General features: G+C 39.7%; 2 protein-coding genes across 2 annotated transcripts; both read left to right on the top strand.

Moving 5' to 3' along the window:
- The first annotated feature begins 67 nt into the window (after window positions 1–67).
- Window positions 68–10,137, top strand: LOC139941397 (survival motor neuron protein-like). Its single transcript, XM_071937867.1, has 8 exons — window positions 68–419; window positions 2,593–2,673; window positions 3,185–3,307; window positions 4,198–4,404; window positions 5,446–5,619; window positions 7,291–7,359; window positions 7,830–7,979; window positions 8,728–10,137. Exons 1-8 carry the CDS (start codon window positions 381–383, stop codon window positions 8,839–8,841), a joined length of 957 nt encoding a protein of 318 aa, XP_071793968.1. The 5' UTR covers window positions 68–380; the 3' UTR covers window positions 8,842–10,137.
- A 5,136-nt stretch (window positions 10,138–15,273) lies between these two features.
- On the top strand, window positions 15,274–20,550 carry LOC139942281 (kelch-like protein 31). Its single transcript, XM_071939085.1, has 4 exons — window positions 15,274–16,812; window positions 17,194–17,379; window positions 17,805–17,957; window positions 18,528–20,550. The coding sequence occupies exons 1-4, from the start codon at window positions 15,468–15,470 to the stop codon at window positions 18,962–18,964; spliced, it is 2,121 nt and encodes a 706-aa protein (XP_071795186.1). The 5' UTR covers window positions 15,274–15,467; the 3' UTR covers window positions 18,965–20,550.
- The last annotated feature ends 344 nt before the right edge of the window (window positions 20,551–20,894 follow it).

Raw genomic sequence — 20,894 nt, 5'->3', positions numbered from 1 at the left:
TCGGAATTTCCAATCGCAAGCTACATGTAGCTGCACATAAATCATAACAAAATAATGCCAGATTTTACAAATAAATGTTCAATAACTGTTGACTGTAACAAACACGGGTCAAGTTTGATCATTACTTTATCAATCACAGCTTAAGACTGCGAGCTAAAAAACGACTTTTCGTCACTTAGGCCTACTAAAGGCAGGTTTTTTATGTTAATTTACTGATGTATTCTTAGTCGTACTTCGGATACGTTTTCGTCATAAACCTCTCGAAGTCGACGAAGAAACGTGTTCAGCAGCTAGCTAGCTCAGGCGGTGGTCAGCAGTCGTAAGCACACACCTCACTTCTATTCGCTGCACAGCGGTTCTTGAAGTTGAAATTGTTGAAAATGAACCAAGCTTCTGCACTTGTCTTTCGTACCGAAAAGGTACATATGGTTTTTGATACTTTTTACGATAAATAGTAAAATACACTTTGAGTTGAGTTGACAACTCAACTGGACAATTAAAATAAATGTCAAATGTTCTTCAAAATCAAAGTTCAATAGTTCAACTTTTCTTTGAAAAATTGAAAAGAAAGTTGCATATTTATTTTTAAACAATTTAATTAAATCTTGAATTTCCAGAATCCATGGGGGGCCTAAATTGATATTATTGTTTGGTTTTAATTTTGTGAAAACTGTAATTTGTTAAATAAATTTATTTTTTATACGTTATTCAAACAAATTTTCGTATCCTGCCACCACTTTTTTACCAAAACAAAAGAAGAGGAATCTCCTAAAAATAGTTATTTTTGAACCCTTTGATGAGTAAAATAGATTCTAATTAATATTCGGTCAGCCCCGCCCCTGTGCCGTTCCTGTGTGTTGTGGCACTACAATCTACATCATGTACATCGATGACATTTTTATCATCTGGACCAGTGTTGATGCAAGCCTCACACTTCAGCGTTCAATAACCTCATAAATTTTTTCCTCAGGACCCTCAAATTCACGAGCTACTCTCAACCAAGGATACCCACCCGCCCGTGTCAAGGTTCCTAATACGGATGATGGCTTAAAGCAAGGGACACGTTGCCTTGGATCGGACAAGTTGGTCTATAAAAAGCGTCACGTTTGTTACAAATTGTATCTGCATTTGGCAACAAACGGGTAGGGCCTACAAACGCTTTTTATTATGGGTAGAAAGATGTTGTAAAAGTAGAATATAATGATCCACACAAATATACATACGCCTCGAAATTGCGTGCATGGTCTTCATTTTACACCAGCGACTAAAACGGTCGGCCTTTTATGGGAGTCAAATTTTGGACTCCCATAAATGGCCGACCGTGTTAGTTCGCAAAGTAAAAAGAAAAACACACAATTTCGAGGCATAATTATTTGTGTAGATCATTGTATTCTTTTTTTACAACATCTTTCTAACCATGCATTTTACCAACTCGTCCGATCCAAGGCACCGAGACACTTTAATCATAGGCCCAGGGCGCTGTACTCCTTTTTTTTTGCAAATTTTGTCATTATTGGCCGCGCTGTACTTTTTTCGAAATTTTGTTTATCGGATGTATGTACAACCATTTGGTACAATCGATTTTCGACAAAATTTTGAAAAAAGGAGTTGAGCACCCTAGTCCATTGGGTCTAGCTTAATCACAGATTCCTCCATGGTTAAACACACAATATTTATATCAATTCTACATTCAACTAGCTGTCACCCTCAACACTGCAAAACCAGCATAGCTTATCATCGTCAAATCTTTTCTAATGATTCTTATTTTATCCACCACTCACACATCCGATCAACTTCATCAACGTGCTGTACAGGAAGAACCCATAGTTGCCTACAGACGCCCACCTGTTCATTAGAGTAGGGAGAAACTGTGGATAAGGCGCCTTCAGACCATTCAACCCCATGGTCTGAACATCCAAGAAGGAAATGAGTTTGCCTTTTCCTCCCCACAGATCCACTTTTCTAGCTTGCCTCATTTACTAATCAACTTTTGCGTCCTCTTTCCATGCAAGGGCACCCTACACATCACAGTAGTCATATGTAGAGTGTCATGGCCGAGGGGTTAAGAGCATCGAATTCAAGTGCTGGTGCTGATTCACCGGAGTCTGGATTCGAATCCCGGTCGTGACACTTGTGTCCTTGAGCAAGATACTTTACTATAACTGCTTCTCTTCACCCAGGGGTTTAAATGGGTACCTGTGAGGGTAGAGGTTGATATTGTGTATGAAAAAGCCACAAGCGCCTTACAGGCAGCTCAGGGCTGTATATTTCCAAGGGAGCTGAGAAACATTACAGGGATGTTATTGGCCCCATGACCAGGGCACTAATGTAAAGAGCATTGATACGGTTATTGTGAAATGCGCTTTATAAGAATTTTCATTATTATATGCTTTATAAGTTCCATTTGTGGTTGACGAGTTGATTGGGTTGAGTTTGAAATGATAAATAATTTAAATTAACCCAACAGAACTGTCTAAGTCCAAGCATTCTTGGTAGAATACACTGAGGAAGGAACCTTGGTAAGAAGTGAGCTTGTAGGTAGGCAAACTGGACAGATGCTTATTATTTCTTTGTCACTGTTTTTTGTTGCAGAGTGATGACAATGATGCATCTGATATCTGGGATGACACTGCCTTAATCAAAGCATACGACAAAGCCATTAAGTCCATCCAGGTAAGACCATGTCCAATATTAAGTACATTCATGTGGTGAATGCATACAGAGTACACAGTCAACCCTCCTACTGTATGTCCATTCTGTATCATCCATTGTAGTTTTGAATGATACAGACAATGCCAGGCTGCTGCATGTGATGAATGCATACGTGCATGCACAATGGGCCATATTTTTGACCGCGTGAGGGCGCTCTCAATCACTTCCGGGTATTTCATTGATCTCCATTATAACTCGTCAGTATAATGGAGATTAATGGGGTATATTCATTCATTCATACCCAAAGCAGTTATTAAAGATTGGAACACATTACCAACACAGACATCTAATCCAACATGGACTATAAGACTTTTAAAAGGAGCTGACAGAACGCCTATTAATCTGTGCAGGGCGAATCGCGTTTACCCCCGGAAGTGATACAAATATTTTATTTGAATGATTTCTAATTAAAAAAACAAGACCAAGAGCAGGCTAGGAGGGTTAATGTCAACACAATTTTCATTCTTTACAGGGTGGAGTCAGCAACGAAGAAAGTGGTGAGGTAGAGAATGGCAGAAGCAGTGCCAGTAATGCCAGCAGACGTCGCAAGAGGAAATATTACTCACACCACAAGAAGAACCGGAAGAAACAAGGGGTTGGTTATAATTATGATTGTTTATTTGTTTGTTTTGTTTGTTTGTAACAATTTGAAAAACAACAGAAGACTTATTATTTTACACAAGCTTTTTACTAAAATGTGCTTCTGTTTTTCCCTCTCCTAATTACACATTTGTGTCTATTGTCTTTATGTCAATGCATTTTTACAGGACTGTCTTTATGTCAACGCATTTTAACTGTTGTACATGTATCTCTACTGACTGTAATGCATTTTAACTGTTGTATCTGTCTTTATGTCAATGCATTTTTACTGTAATGTCAATGCATTTTGTTGTAGGCCTATCTAACTGTCTTTTTGTCAATGTATTTTTACTGTTCTATCTACTGTCTTTGCATTTTATACTGTTATATCTATATCTATTTATATCTATATCTATATCTTGATATCAATGCATTTTTAGTGTCCTCTGTCTTTAAATAGGTTAAAGCATTTTTACTGCTTGGGAAGTCCTGTATTAAAAGCGTCTTGTGATTTATTTTATGGATTGTGGTATTTTCATGCTTTTACCAGATGTTACAACATGTAGCTTTTTAATCACTGACTAAAAATTTTGTATGCATTTAATGGAATGGGCCCATTTAAGTTATTAAATTATTAAACGTGCATTTTCCATCCAATTTAAGATACATAAGAAAAACTATAAATGCGACAAGTTACTAACATTTTTTCTTATGATCCACACCTTGCAAAGCTTCAAACATCGCTTAAATTAGAATTGTAATTAGAACCTGAATTATTTTATTGTCCACGTTAAATGTAAGATGTTTTCCTGCTTTAAGTTGTGTGCGAATTGTACCTTCAGGAAGCCCATGGCTCTTCTTGTAATCCGTTACATGGTACGATGATTTTTATTAAAATATCACCAGTGGAAAGTCGGTGACCGTTGCCGTGCGACATACACGGAGGACGAGTTCATTTACGACGCCGTGATTAAGCTCATCGACAGTGACACGTCTACCTGTTGGGTGACGTACATCGGCTACGGCAATGAAGAGGAGAAAGAACTGAGCGAACTCATGTCTGCTGGGTCGGAGAGTGCCTCCCCGTCGAGACCAGTTAATGGAGACTTTGAGGTAGGTTCAGGATGAGTTTGACTTTACTGTAGATGGGGTGTCGTGGATGGGCGGATAAGAGCACAGGGGTGGATTTCACAAAGAGTTAGGACTAGTCTTATCTCGAGTTAGGACTAGTGACTCGTCCTAACTTAGGACTATCCATGCAATTTGTATATCTCCTAGGACTAGTCCTAAGTTAGGACTAGTCCTAACTCTTTGTGAAATCGACCCCAGGACTCAAGGTCTGGTGATTCTGTTAAGCAAAGTGTGGGTTTGAGTCCTGGGGTGGATTTCTCAAAGAGTTAGGACTAGTCTTATCTTGAGTTAGGACCAGTTACTCGTCCTAACTTAGGACTATCCATGCAATTTGTATATCTCCATGGACTAGTCCTATAAGTTAGGACTAGTCCTAACTCTTTGTGAAATCGACCCCTGGTTATGACACTTGTGTCCTTGAGCAAGACACTTAACTATTTGTGTTTCTCTCCAAGTAAATGGGTACGTGTGATGGCAGAGATAGTTATTGTGATTAGTTTGCATATACATACTATTTGTAGCGTAGGCTGTACACTCCCCAGGGAGCTGATGAGATGATTTAAGAAATGAATTAAATGGCACAGGGACCAGGGCCCTTTTGGGTATGTTAAGTATGGTGTAAACATTTTTTTTTTTTATTATTATTATTATTATTATTATTATTATTATTATTATTATTATTATCAGATGCTGATTGTACTATGAATTGTGTTACCTCCATGGTTGAAACGTTTCAAAATTTAATATTTTTGTTATCAATAAATTATCAGGCATGAATTCACATGGAGGCCATGTCCTATGTTGTTTCTTGGGTTTGCCTCTGTGCCCCTTTAAAAGATTCCTATAGAGTGGAAAGTTTTACAATGAAAATGCTCTTTGCAAAATAAAAATGGCCTTGCCCTCTCAATTAGGTGAAACTCCATTCATGCATTATTTAAAATACCACAACAAAAACTTAGGACATCCAGAATTTTGTGAGTGTACAAAACTTTGAAATCTACCTTTACTTTGTTTCTTCAACAGGCAGGCTATGAATCAATGGACTACCCTAACCACACCCAAAGCCCCGCTCATTCTGGGTCAGAGTTCAGGGGTCAAAACCACAACTCGTATCATGGTGCACAGGCCTGGCACCAACCTTACTCCCAGTTCATTCCGCCTGGCCCTCCTCGGATGCATTGGCCGCCCCATCCAATGGTGAGTTTGTTCTATAATAATAATAATAATATTGAAGTCTTATATAGCGCACGTATCTACCAAACAAGGTACTCAAGGCGCTGAGTATATACAAAGTTTCAGAAAGATAGGTTATTGCAGTGATGAATTCTGAGACCCAATTATTTATATTATAAGGGTTTACAAGGTGCTACGGCGCATTAAGCAGCCACAACCAGGAACACCGGGGCGAACCCCTTCTCTTTTCGATAAGTGCACTGGGTTCTTTTACATGCGCTACACAACACATGGGACCAACGGCTTTACGTCCCATCTGAAGGATGAAGCAATGGTTAAGTGTCTTGCTCAAGGACACAGTGTCACGGCTGGGGATTCGAACCCACACGCTGCTGATCAGAAACACCAGAGTTTGAAATTCGGTGCTCTTAACCGCTCAGCCACGACACTTCCACAGACACGCACAATGTACTACTGACCATGACCTATTTTCTGCGCTATGTCACGTCAAGCGTTTTTCATGGGTTAGCAGGGAACTTTGGCTGGTGCGCGTGCATACTCCTAGGCATTCTCGCTTACACAGCTAGCGCAGAACTTCTGCGCTTGCCTGTCAGTAGAAATTATACAATTGTTCTTTATATTTTCTATGTAATATTCAACTTCGTTGTTTTTGTTAGTCTGGATTGCCTTTAGATTATTTCGCATTTTGGTTATCCCCAGGCCCGTTCTCTGTAGCCTTATAATAATAATAATAATAATAATAATGCACAGCTTTTATATAGCGCTTCACACAAAAAGTCTTGAAGCGCTTTACAAGAACAAGAAAAACAACAATTCACAAAAACCAATAACACAAATGAACATAATTAATGTTAGTGTTATTCCTCTGAATGCACTGTTTGGAAATACCTGAAAAAAAATTTTAAAATAAAAAAATAACAGGGATCGTAAGCAAAGAATTCAGTGGTAAGCAGAGCCATGAAATTGGGCCCTTGTCACGTTGCTTGTAAAATGAGTGATGTTGTGCATTCCGGGGCATTTCCTGGCAGGCATATGCCAAATTGTTGATGTGGAAGGTCTTACATGTTTTATTGTAATTCGTACAAATGAAAGTATTGTGGGAACGGAACAAGGTTTAAGATTCGCCACCAGTTTTCATATCAAAAGGAATAAGGAATGACAAACTCTGTAAAATGTGTTAAAGGCACTGTACATGTTTGGTAATTGTCAAAGACCAGTGTTCTCACTTGGTGTATCCCATCATAACCATAAAATAAGCATGTGAAAATGTGGGCTTAATTGGTCATCGAAGTTGCGAGAAAATGATGGGGGAAAAAACACCCTTGTTGGACGATTTGTGTGCTTTTAGATAGGAATAAAAGACTTCTAGCTAGAAGTGTTTTAATATTTTTGTGAGAAATTACCTCTTTCTCAAACATTAGGTTACTTCAGAGGGAGCCGTTTTTCACAATGCTTTATACTACATGTATCAACAGCTCTCCAATGACCGTTACCAAGTCAGTTTTAAAGTTAATATTTGTTTTGTGTAACTACCAAACATGTACCTTCCCTTTAAAGATTTTTTTAATTATTACAGCAGTGTACATATTGTGCCAGCAGAAAGCATTTATTACCAGATTCCCACAGTGTACTTGTACTTTAAAAAGATAACATTTTGTCCTTTAAATCACACAGCAACCTAGCTTCACTCCACCGAGCATGCCTCCATTTCCTTACTATCCTGGCAGTGGGTTTATGCCTCAGGTAAATAAACATAATTCACTCTTTACAAGCAAACATACAAGTCATTTGTTACAAATTTTTCATTAATTTTAGCCTTGTTTTGGATGAACTTATATAACAACAATTTTTTTTATTGAAACACACATACATGTAGGCCTACACACTCATTTCATTTGTCCCTGTAGTTAAGAACCTCCCATAGACATGTACACAAAATTCTTTGTGGGGGACCCCGGTCTTTAGAATTCCACTATTGAGATTTTGTATGTTCCCTTTTCTTCTTTTTTGTTCTTTTTTTTTTTTTCGTTCTCCATAAGGTAGCCAGTATGAAATCACACACTTATTTAGTTCATCAACCAAATTTAACACCTAGGCCTATTTTTACAGCAGTAACATATTTTTTAACTTTCTTGATTATGTCTGGCTTCTCCGTTTCAAAATAGCCATGAATTGCAACACAAACCCACTGTTTTCTTGTCTCCTCCTTACAGGGTTTTGGAATGCCTCATATACCCTCCATGATACCTCCTCCACCACCGATGTCTACACCTCCCGAGGTACATCAAGAGGGTAATGAGGAGGCTCTCCATTCCATGCTAATGTCTTGGTATATGAGTGGGTATCACACCGGTTACTACCAGGTAATGTAGAACTCTCAGACCTCTCGCCAGTTTTACTGGCAACCAATTCCAAACAATCTTCAAGATGAAAAATACTCCCCATTTCATCTTCTTCGTAAAAGCTAGACACTAATAGGGTCATGGGTGTTAATTTGTTTTCCTAAAGTGTTCCTATAAAACCCGCCAGTAACGGATCCTTTTGGTAACAACACACCTTTGCTGACAAAGTGTTCGTTTTGCAATTTGTTTGCATTATTTTTATCCAAGTGTGTTGTTTAAGGTATAACCTGGGTTAAGATATAGTTTGGTTTCCACAAACATTTAAAATCTGATTTTGTACAAGGATGCTTGTAGAGTTTTGTCCTGCCCCTCTGCTAAAAACCCCTGTTTATTGTCGCCGTCTTATTGACAGCCCCTCTTGGATCTGTTGCATGGAATAGCTATGACATCATGGCATATAAGCTAACCAGGGTGTTTGATGTGGTTTTAAAAGACAATGGAAATATTAATGATATACTTGTATTGTAAGGTTTTCAAATTGTGGTAATTCATCCTTTGTGCTGTGAGGACAGTTTTTTAATGAGCCATTTTATCTATGACATCTGTCTATCTATGTATCTATCTACCATTAAAAATGTTGGCATGTGCCGACAATGTCCCTCATTGCAGGGTTCTAAATGAACTTATGACGAAGAACAAAGTTTAGACTATGGGTGATCAGCTGGTTTTATAATTTCCCAATTATTGATTTTTTTTTGTTTTCCCCCAGGGATTGAAACAAGGGAGATCATCCTTTCATTCCGCCTCTCCCAGAATGCCAGAAAGTAGAAGACAATCAGAACGCCAGTCAAGACCAAGAAATAGTGGTGCTCAATCTAGATAGCAATGGCCTCATCTCATCTTGTCTCCTCTACTGACATGTATCTCATAGTGCTTTTCTCACCAGGAGCTTCAAAGATACTCGAGGCAAATCTTGAAGAGAATACTGAATTGCAAAGAGTACTGTATGTGATGCGATCAAGCTAAATGAGCCACTGGGTGGAAATGTCAGCTTGGAGAAGAAACAAGCCAAAACAAGCAAATGGAGGTGAAATTGTCATCATCAAAAAAATGATTTTATTTTAATACAAAATTTGTTTTAATTTTTTTAACTTCCTTCCTGATAAATAATATCAAAAACAGGTTAAAATTAGCTTTTCTGGGTGTTTCTACTCTTAGACATGTGTAACTTTTGAACTAAAGGTGGTTTCAGCATGGGGTTTTAACTGTATTTCTCACTATGCTCTTTTCAAATGTATTGAAGAAAGATATTGAATGTTCTTAGTCGACAAGCGACTTATTTTGCCTGAACGCATCACTTATATTATTCTCCACTTATAACCTATGCAACAACAATAAATTGAGATTAGACCTCCATCAGAGCTACCAACCCTCCCAGATTCTGCAGAAAATATTCAGAAAAAAGGCAAATCTTTCTGTGTTCTGTTGAGCTAGTTTGACAATCGCCCTGATCGTGGAAGCCTTTCCCCTGTTATGTTGAATGTATATTTCTTAATATCTCACACATTGTTATCTATATTGGGAAGGAAGGGGGGTCTGCTGGTGTTGTCTGGTCATTTATTTGTGCTGTTCAGTCTGCACTCAACTGGAGACGAGTTAGTAACAAGTTAATTCAAATAGTGGACCCCCAGGTGCCAGGTCTCAAACTCTGTGCTTGAGAGGGCAAGGCAACTTTTCCTTGGTAAGGGCACCTCTATGAGGGATGTGTAAGTCTCTCGACCATGTGTACAAAGCACTTACACACAGCTATCCTGTCCACCAATTTGCGAGTCAAAATAATTGGATTCCCAAAATGGTACTACGCCCTGTACGGTTGTGCGTTCCATGCAGTGCAAGGGGACAACATTGGAACATATTTGTGAAGGGCACAAAGGCAGTGATGATTAGGGGCATAGAGGCAATTGCCTCAATTTCGCAAAGCACTAAGGTTAATCGTAAGACAAGTTGTCAGTATCGCCAGTGAGCAACTACAATTGATTTGCAGTTAAGATCAATCGTAGCTCTTAGTGAAATCGGCCTGTGGACTTCATACCATTGTAAAACCAGTTACATGTAATGTTTAACCTAATACTATTTTTAATAAGCGTTTGAGTAAAATAAAACCACGGTACAAAAATTATTGATTTGTTAATTTTATTTTTATTTCGTGTTAAATCTGTACAGGGGTATAAACTGAAGTCAAAAAGCTACTTGCGGTGATGTTTTGTACCAAGTTACATATCTGATTACAGAGATGAACACAACCTGGTCATGGACAGCAAAATATTTACAGAATTTGTCAAGAAATTATTTTTTCCCTTGTAATACGAAATTGACCCTTTGACACAATGAGCCAGCACCACGGACCATTTTTTTTTATGCAAAAAAAAAAGTTGGTATAACATGATAGTTATTACATGCATAACAATTGTTGACACTCAAGGATTAGATCATTGCCAAAACTGTCTGCCAAAACTGTCTGGCATTAACCCTCATACAAACAGGTACCATAGACTTGCACTCGGTTTAACTAGAGCAACGTGTTCAAATAAAACAGATTGCTAGAGTAAAAGGCCGAGCGTGTGCGTATTCTTAGTAAACAATTCAACCAATAGAATGCGTTTTCTTTGCAATGTGATCGTTATCGTTATCGTTGCAGTGTGACTCGGCCTTCAGGTGTGGATGGATTGAGGTTTTATACCCAGTGCTTTTTTTTCCCGAATTGACTTATCCAATTGGTGTTTTCATAACCAATACTAAGCATGCATGATTGAGGTTTTGCTTTATCGTTTCAAAATACCCAACTGACCTCAGAATTACCATATTATGAGGGACAAGGGAACTTGCATCAGAAACACAAACACATACATGACATCAAACTAACACAAGGCACCAAATATTGGCTTGAAATAGAAGAGTAATAATCTATATTTTTACAAGAAGTAAACGTGAAAATCAAAGGGATTTATTTGAAACCTAATAACAGCAAGTTTATCTGGTTCATCCGTTGAGATATAAAAGTATTTCGTCTGCCCATCTTTCTTTGTACAATAGTCGCATCCAGATGCTCCCAGTAGACAAAGGGTGAATGTTTTGCCAGGGATTTTTGTTGTTGCTGCCCTTTCTCTGCCGATTTCATCTAGGAGCTTAGCGTTTACTTCTTTGGGGGTTTGGCCCCTTCCTCTTTTTTTTCATTTGCTTTCTGCTGCTTCAAACGCATGGCCTCGGCATCTCTGAAAGAACAAAAAAGTAGTGAATATTGTCATTTCAAGGTATTACACAGAATTAGTAAGGACAAGAAACACGTCAAAATAATCAGAAAGCTTTCAGTTAAACTAAACAATGGGGGTGTCACCTTACCATTGTTTATTTTAAGTCAGAAAGCTTTCTGTTTATTTTGTCGTTCATATTAAAACCATTTTTTTGATGTGAAATGAATTCATGTTAAACAAAACAGTATCAGAAAACCTAAAAAGGATTTTGCAGCTGATATTGGTTGTTATGACCAATATTATTGACAATGTGTTTTACAAGAATGGCGCATGGTTTTACACCATTTTCTCATGACTCACACAATGGATTAAAAGAAAGGTATTAGGTAATTGTCAAAGACCAGTCTTCTCACTTGGTGTATCCCAACATAAGCATAACATAACAGCCTGTGAAAATTTGAGCTCAATTGGTCATCGGAGTTGCGAGAAAATGATGACAGAAACAAAAAAAACCTTGTTGGACGAATTTGTGTGCTTTCAGATATGAATAAAAGACTTCTGGCTAGAAGTCTTTTATTATTCTAGTGAGAAATTACCTCTTTCTCAAAATCTATGCTACTTCAGAGGGAGCCGTTTCTCACAATGTTTTATACTATCAACAACACTCAAATGCTCGTTACCAAGTCATTTTTTAAGTTGATATTTGTTTTGAGTAATTACCAAACGTGTACCTTGCCTTTAAGCCCAAATGTTTTACAGGTTTGTTATTCATGTATTCTTATATTTGATCACACAAAACTTGAATACTGTATGCAACTTTTTTGTCAGCTCACCACCAATACTGTATAATACCTTTATACCACCAGTAATACTGTTATTTGATGGTGCAGGGAGCTCAATGAAATACAAAACCCAGGAAAAATCCTGACAAGTCAAAGCGATGTAAGATTTGGGAAAGAAATCGGCAGACTGAATATGGGAATGAAAATTGATAACTATTTGACTACAAAGTGTGACAAGAATGTTAATTTTTGTTTACCTGTGACGTCTGTCCTCCAGGCTTTTCCCATCCCCTTTTTTCTTTCCTTGTTCTTGTTTCTTCTGATTTTTTGCCCTCGCAAGTTCTCTCTGGTTTCCACCTGAATTTAACCAAACAAAACATACAGACAGTGTAAAAGTAATGAGTACAGATAGAAAGATAGTCTAACTAAGAGCTTTTAATCAGTGTTCAATACAACCTTACCATTTCTCATTGCAAAACCACTTACACATGATGTAAAATTATCTGCAAACTTTTCTAAACTAGCTTACAAGTTAAAAGCAGAGGTTTATTTTTTGGGGGGCCTGGAACAACTTTGCTTCGAAGTGCCCTCAGTTTGTTTTGTATGGATGGCTGATATGATTCTATGCTTTGTTTCACCCATCACAGAGGGACAGCAGGTCCTGAAATGTATGCTCCTATCCATTCCAAATCTTTCCTCTCCAGGGGGTTGTTGTGTAATCCCAAAACTTCCAGACCTTTGTCTTTTTATACAAAGGTGGCTTGCAAGAATGGACACTCGGGCAGTGTTGTAGTCACAGTGGGCAAATTGGCAAGCCTGCCCAGGACTAACAAATTTCGCACAGCACTCTGAGCAAAAAAAGCTGTGCTGTCAAGAGCGCAGATTTCCCCCGATTTCACTTACACTCAGTGTTACAGCAATGATGGCCCTATACAGTGTATGATATCTAACTTGGTGTACCAAGTTGGATTTAGGACCCACCACTAAAATTGATCTAGATACAACCATGGAGTTCAACACACTGCCACACTGACTGACTGCCACCATTAATTATCATAACAATGCATTCATAAAGTGCGATGCCAATGGAGATATTCAAGTCCAACTCCAAGCTTGGCAAGATTACTTTTTACAGCATGCCAGGATGGCACATAAATAAGTAAATGACTTTTAACTGTGGCTGTGTCAGTCACTCATATAATATTAACTGTTCAGTTGTAAACAAACATTCAATATTGTGCAAGTAACAATCATTAATGAATAAAGTTATTGTATTTACATTAAATACGATAACTTTTTATTCATTAATGATTGAATGAAATTGTAAATTTTGTTTGTAAATTACAAACAAAATTTACAATTTCATTCAATTCAATTGATGATTATTTATTGATTTGACTTGGTGATTACACCATTAGAATTATTATATTTTGATTTTGAATTTTTTTTTATTATAATTTAAATAAAATAAGCAAACATTCCATAAAAAATAAAATTGCCAAAAATGGCGCTATACTCCAGAGTGAAATAAAACACAAAGTAATTATCAGGGATAACACGAGATTTATACAAAATCAGTTTTAAAACCATGAGTCGGTGCTATTTATTTTGTGTAACTGTGCACGACTGTGTTACTGTTTAGTGAAGGCAATTGAAGCTTCATCAAGTGTGAACATTTTCAAGGGACATGTGGATAAATTCCTAAAGAACGTCGGGGGGCTCTACATAAGCTTATCTAAGCTGTCTGCCCCAGTAACCAGAACCACCGTCTCCTTCCCAGTTGTGTGATGGCGTCGGTGGATTCAAGTAAGTTCAAGTAAGTACACATGAATACCCGTACACATTTCCGTGTCCGATACCGATCCTGTCAGTTATTTAATCAAATGAGATAATCTTTTGGATAAAAATAAGCGAAAAAGTGGTGGCAGGAAACGGAAATCTCTCCGAGTCTACTTACGTGTCATTCTGATATGAGTTTATGTCACAATATCACCGGAAAATGACAATTTCAACCGGGCTTACTGCATATATCGCTGACGTTTCAATAGCCAATTATTTGCTATCTGATATTTAGTGCATGGCACCGAAACTCTTGTCCTCAATGTTCGGTTTAATTTTAACGTTGTATGTGTTTCCGAGGAGAGTGGGTACCAGACGATTAAAATAGTAAAAGGGCGCCCTCATCGCCAATCATAAGTGAAAAACTAATTATTGCTTGTGACGACTGGGAGTCATTCTGACTATGATGAGCCTTTTGTGAGGAAAGTGGGGCTTGAGAAGGGATTTCTTGAAAATCCCTTAAAATAAGGGCTTTTTATAAAAACGGTAAAAACAATGGATATTAAAAGAGGTTATAAGTAACATATATGAGGATACGCAGGTCGCAGACATGTTTAAGCAATGCATACAATAGTTGGTAGCCTCCTTCTGAGCGGTCGGAATTATATTTCACATCCTCAAAACTAAAGCACTGTCAGATGAGAGCCCTTAAGGAAGACCTTTAAATGTTCCAAGATCCATTCCAATTTCTAGGAGATACGGCCGATCATAATAAGTGCATTTTATTGTTACTCTGTGTCAGTTTCGTGTAGGCTGTACAAACAAATGCTTGTAACACAGCAAATGCAAATGCAAATGTAGCCCTTTCATCCATTTAAATTCTTGCAAATGGGGCCTCCACTCGAAAGTGACTTTTTGAGAAAATCCGAATACTATCTATTTTGCCATCCATAACAAATAAGAACGTGTAAAAAGAGGCTGAAAGAGGACCACTTCCAAAGCACTCCATTGGAAACTTTGAAGCGGAAAAAGCGCCCTCAGCCGAATTTTATACACATAAATAAATTATGTGAGAACAATATTTTAGTTGGGCTGTTTCGCCATGATTAAAGTGCCGAATATTTCTCAACTTATTCAGCGTCTTCATTTTACAGGCGGCTAGGCTTAGCTACATCCCGGCCCTGCCTGGCGCCACTGTTGAATACACATAGCCATAATTTTTAAGAGATTTTCAGCCCTGTCCAATATCATTATGCTGCATAAAAAAAAACTACCGGTCACGCACATTTCTTGTTACAGAAATTCACGCCCTGAGCAAGATCGATCTTGAATTCTCACAATGTTGCGATGTGTTGTATACACATGCACTTTTTCATTGTTTGTCATCAAACATTGTGGTCAATGACGTCATGTGCAATCCATTTATTGCGTCAGCATCTAGATGTACGCGCGTGTGACGTACATACGATCTATATACGCGCAGTGATTGTACGCGCACATGCTCTAGCTCATTGTTGCTATGACGTTATTTCTTGTTTTGGTATCTTAGCAAACACAAGTTTAGTGACATGTGAATTCGATGTCAACACATTCACCATAATAATGGTGACAAAATATGATGCGACAAGCTTGAATGCCGGTACTCTGCTGCAGATCCTCGATCGTCATTACCAATTTGAAGCCTAATTTTGTCCGCAATGCGAAGGTGGAAAAACAGGAAACGAAATCCCCCTACACAACAAGGGAACACAGCACAGACGAAGAATTCTACCACCACCAACCAACGGCCGAATGATTCTGTTACCCAGCTGCAGAAGGGCTCTGTCAGCAAGCTGCAGAAGGGTTCTGTCAGCAAGCTGCAGAAGGGTTCTGTCAGCAAGTTGAAGAAGGGTTCTGTCAACACCAAGGAGTCTGTGAGTCTCCCGCAAGTAGAATCTTTAGAACATGATCTCTCGTCGAGACCATCCCAGCCCAAGGCGCTAGTATCGAACCCACCGAAAGGAATCGTGTTGTCAGAGCCACCAGAGTTGCAATTGAAACTTAGCACGCTGCTGGAGGTATCTCATCCAAATGTTGTACTCCCATCGTCCGACGCTCCTCACTCCGAGCACGTGCTCGTGGCAATGACTGCACTGTGGAAGAAGAAACAACTGAACGACGTGGTGCTCGCTATCGGACCTCACCGGATTGGAACTCACAAACTCATCCTTGCCGCTTGCAGTGGATACTTTCTTGAACTCTTTACGAAGGACGGAGTTGGTGACAGCGATGACGAGTTCCTGTACACGCTTCATGGTATCTCCTTCGAGACTCTCAAACTGCTCCTGGAGGCGATGTACACGGGTCACTTCTCCGTAGACTCTTCTCGACTCGAGGAGATACTCTCGGCAGTCGTCTATCTCAAACTGTCCTTTGCACTCAAAATATGCAGCGATTTCATGATCGGAAGCTTGAATACGCACACCTGCTTGAGAACTTTAGGGTTGGCTACTGTATTCGGCTTGACGCGAGTTATTGATAAAGCATCTGAAATGGCGTCCAGAAATTTCTCCCTGGTTGCTGACACTCCGGATTTCTTGGAGTTACCAGAGAAGACTCTGATGGCCCTTATATCCCGGGATGACTTGGTCGTGGACACCGAGCTGAGTGTCTTCCAAGCAATGCTACGTTGGATTGACGTTTACCGTGAGGTACGGCTGGACCACGCTTCCCTGCTCCTTGAGAATGTCCGCCTCCCGATGATCAAGCCTCCGGACCTTGTGGACCACGTGGAAAGCGTCGAGTACCTCATGAAACTCCCCGAATGTGAGGCTCTGGTGAAGGAGGCACTTCACTATTACTGCTTGCCTTTACGGCAGAGCATTATGCAGTCTAAGCGGACTACTCCTCGGTCTACAGTACACCTGACCACCATGGTGGCGCTGGGTGGACATCCTCGTCAGGCTAAACAACCAGTGGGGAATGTATTGACGTACTACAACCCCAACACAAATGAATGGAGAATGCTTTCCAAAATGGTTCACCCGAGACATCATCATGCTGGTAAGTTATCTGACTTTTTTCCGATCGTGTACAAGCGATGTACACGGGATCCCAACCCAAATGCCGCCAAATTAAAGGTAAACAAAACATGAGCAAGTTCGGTGGATAAAGTTTTGTGATCACCTACCTTTAGAAAAACAGACCATACATGTGTGGTTTAAACTATAGTAGTTGACTATAAGTTAATAAAAGTGATTACCCAAACTTAAAATACATACTCAATGATGAACAACAATTAATTTGAAAACGCACAGTTTTGTTATAATACGCGAGGGTGCAGGAGGATCAGCCAACTTATGCTTGCAAACTCTAGCATATTGTGCAATACGGCCTTTAACCGACGGAGACTGTTATCATTATTCCATTGTCCCCCATTTTCAGCTGCCGTCCTGGGCGGATTTCTGTACGTTGCTGGTGGGAGGGAGGTTCTTAACAGCCCAGACGCCCCGTTGAAATCAGGTCATAGATACGACCCACGTACGGACTCGTGGATTCAAATTGCAGACATGCGCAACGCAAGGGAGAGCTTCCAGATGGGAGTGGTGGATGGAATGATCTATGCTGTTGGTGAGTGGTCATTGACTCTTAGATTTCCATTAATTTGTCAATGTTTTGATTTTTCAACCCCGCCCATCACCTTTTCTCTTCGGACAGAGTGGTAGGGCTGCAGAGACTCTCTCCGGTTTGCACTACAGGTTTGGAATAATATTCCATGACTTCCATTTTCGCTGCAGTACGCCTTCACGTTGTTCTCAGCCGTCGTACCTTCCTCTTGCCTTCAGGAGTGTCCTGCAGTGGCAGTTAAACGTGACCAATCCACTTCCATCTTCCAAAATGTTTTTTACTCAGCACTGTGTGATTTGTATGATGATGGCATGGACGGCTTGTCCATTTCGCCACTGTACACGGGGGACATGGGTTTGTCTCCTCCCCTTGTGGTACATTGTTTTTACTCATACCAGTTCCTCAACGAATTTCTGGACCAATTTTAGGAGGACGTATGAATAGCGATTCGTCATTGGCTGCCGTGGAGAGATACAACCCAAACACCGACCAATGGGAAGACAGGGCGCCACTTTCAACTCCTAGACGATGTGTTGCTGTCGCTGTGCATGATGGAAAGTTGTATGCCGTGGGTGGATCAGGTGACAACTAAAATAACCATCTTATGTTGAAAGAGACTTTTTAAAACTCGTCACTTTGCCGGTTTTCAAACCAAGGGTTTCAAACCACGGGCCTTTTGAAATATCGTCACTATGCTGGTTTTAAACCAAGGGCTCTTTAAAATCTCGTCACCATGCTGTTTTTTGCAAACCACGAGCCCTTTAAAATCCCGTCACTATGCCGGTTTTCAAACCACGCGCCTTTTTGAATCTCGTCACTATGCTGGTTTAGAAACACAGGCCTTTTCAAATCTCGTAATTTTGCTGTTTTTTAATCCGCGAGCAATTTTCCGGGTTAGCCCAACCAAGGAAAGGGTCAGCTACGCTTGGACCCCAAATCCCAAATCCGGGTCAATTCTGACCCGGGAATGTATAGAGTGATTCAATACCATTTGTAGGCCTACTAGTAATTTGCAATACTAAAAAATATGGTGGTGAAGGTAGCACTTAAACTAATTTTTTTTTTTACTTAACAAAGTTCATGAGCTTTCGTAGCAACAACTATTTCATCAGATGCAATTATTTATGCCTTTTGTATTATGTTTAACACAGGAAACAAGAAAATATCAAATAAGGTTGAGGTTTACTTGCCCCGCTCCGACACGTGGAAGACGAAGAAAGACTTAAAGTCACCGCGATTCTTCTCCCACTTGTCATCAGTTGGGGATTACCTCTACCTGGCTGGCGGTGCCGAAGTCGATCCTACCGGGGGAGGAGTTCGGTGTGTCCCGCATATCCAACGCTACGACCCTGTCAAGGACACGTGGACCAAACTGAGAGCTATGAGGCAGCCCCGGGCCGAGGCGGCAAGCTGCGTAGTGGGTACCCGCATCTACGTCATAGGGGGGTATTGCTGGGACAAGAAATCCTGGCTTCGGTCTGCCGAGTGTTACGATGTAGAGGCGGACGAATGGACCGACGTTGAGGGTTACACAAACGCTTACACTGGAATGGCTTGCTGCTGTTTAACACTTCATAAACTTCCCTGAAAGTTAAATAATTATTTGTAGAGCAAAAAGAAACTCCATTATGCCGCCACAACGGTAGTTAATGTGGTAGGCCTATTTTGGGGCAATGGGAATTGTTTATTTACGTCGTTGACGGGTCTAGGACTATGGGAAAGGAGGTTTGCGATCTGACTTCAAAACTTTGTTTTGTTTTCTAAAATTGATTACCGGTAATTGACTACAATTCTAATATGAAAACCGAGACATACTCACGAACCCCTGGATCCACCGATGAGCGAAGTCCAATCAATGAAAAGGGCTAGAACAAAGTTTATTGCCGGTGTCAAATGCAATTGTGTCCGCCATGCAATATGCAATCGTGTCCGGGGCTATAAATCCGTCCTCGGACATGTACATGTACATGACTGTATGTGCGCGTAAGCAAGAGCGTGCATGCACTGAACCTACGGACGTATATTATGCAGCATGAATAGTCACGTATTTTATGATTGCAGCGAATATCCAACGGCCGAACATTTCCCATGTCATTCATAACATGCACTTAGCTTGTAAAAAAAAAAAGGCGAATGTGTTCCGTCGACCAATGACGTTTAATTTACTGCAAGGAAAGTTTTGCACGGGGGCGGACACAACTGCATATGCAAATGTGTCCGGGCGGACACAATTGCATTATGCAGCAGCGTCCGGGCGGACACGATTGCATATGCAAAACCGTCCGGCGAACATGATTGCATATGCAATAATGTCCTCCGGATAGTATTGCATAGAGGACATAATTGCATGCGACACCGGCATCGGTTTTTGTTTGCAGATTGTTTCGAAAATTCAAAAACGTTTTGTTGTTGTTGCAAACACTGACAATTAAGTAGGCCTATTGATGTCGTTTAATTATGCCAAGTAAAATTAATGTCCCAAAGGACACTGCTCCCTTTTCATGATTCAAACAAACGTCCTTGGCTTCATTTTGGTTGAGAATTAATAAAATGTGGTAAAAACAAAGTCATGTCGCATGCTTCTGCTGTTGCTGACACTCATGGCTGAGATTTGTTTTTAGAAAATGTATAAGGGAAAAGGCTTTTCCCTTCTAAAATGATTCCCCTTAGAATGCACGCCGAAGCACGCTATAAAATGTAAATATCTAGGCATTATAACTGGTAGTCATTAATTTGGATACTATTGGTAATTACTCAAAATAGTTATTAGCATAAAACCTTACTTAACGAGTAATGGGGAGCTTTTGATAGTATAAACCATTGTGAGAAACGGCTCCCTCTGAAGTAACGTAGTTTTCGAGAAATAAGTAACTTTCTACGAATTTGATTTGGAGACCTCAAAATTAGATTTTGAGGTCTCGAAATCAAGCATCTGTAAGCACACAACTTCGTGTGACAAGGGTGTCTTTCTCTCATTATTATCTCGCAACTTCGACGACATTGAGCTCCAATTTTTCACAGGTTTGTTATTTTATGCATAATAATGTTGAGATACACCAAGTGAGAGACTGGTCTCTGACAATTATTACCAATAGTGTCCGTGTCTTTAAATTGAAACAATAGATGCAACGAGAAAGATGATAGGCCTACTGTACTGTTTGTCTATACACTTTGACATGTAAACTAATTGAAGGAAAGAACACCTAATGTAAATAAATAAACGTAATTTTTGAACAATATCGGTAAGAGATCGGCCTACCAAATAGACCACGCGTTCATGACGTTATCATACGTTAATTTGGTCTCAACGTTTCGACCCTGAGCCTGCCGAAAGAAGTCATCGCAAGTCCTCGATCGCTCCCTCCCTCCTATGATTATTTTGTTTCACAGTGGTCAATCTACACTACTCTAAAATGGGAAAGTTCGTGGGTGGTGGGGGTAGAATCCCACCCGAGTAATGCCCGTGATTTTTTTCCCACAGAACTCGGGAAAGTATCGGTACTGAGTTTTGGCCAAAT

The sequence above is a fragment of the Asterias amurensis genome, chromosome 9, assembly GCF_032118995.1.
Source record: "Asterias amurensis chromosome 9, ASM3211899v1".
In the NCBI taxonomy this organism is placed as follows: domain Eukaryota; kingdom Metazoa; phylum Echinodermata; class Asteroidea; order Forcipulatida; family Asteriidae; genus Asterias; species Asterias amurensis.
The sequence above is the reverse complement of the archived record's forward strand: the minus strand, read 5'-3'. Positions and strand labels throughout refer to the sequence as shown.

Coding starts and splice junctions, on each gene's coding strand:
- LOC139941397 (XM_071937867.1), top strand. CDS start 381: ATGAACCAAGCTTCTGCACTTGTCTTTCGTACCGAAAAG. Junction 5,620..7,290: donor ATTGGCCGCCCCATCCAATG/GTGAGTTTGTTC, acceptor TAAATCACACAG/CAACCTAGCTTCACTCCACC. Junction 7,980..8,727: donor ATCACACCGGTTACTACCAG/GTAATGTAGAAC, acceptor GTTTTCCCCCAG/GGATTGAAACAAGGGAGATC.
- LOC139942281 (XM_071939085.1), top strand. CDS start 15,468: ATGCGAAGGTGGAAAAACAGGAAACGAAATCCCCCTACACAACAAGGG. Junction 16,813..17,193: donor CCCGAGACATCATCATGCTG/GTAAGTTATCTG, acceptor CCCCATTTTCAG/CTGCCGTCCTGGGCGGATTT. Junction 17,380..17,804: donor TGGAATGATCTATGCTGTTG/GTGAGTGGTCAT, acceptor GACCAATTTTAG/GAGGACGTATGAATAGCGAT.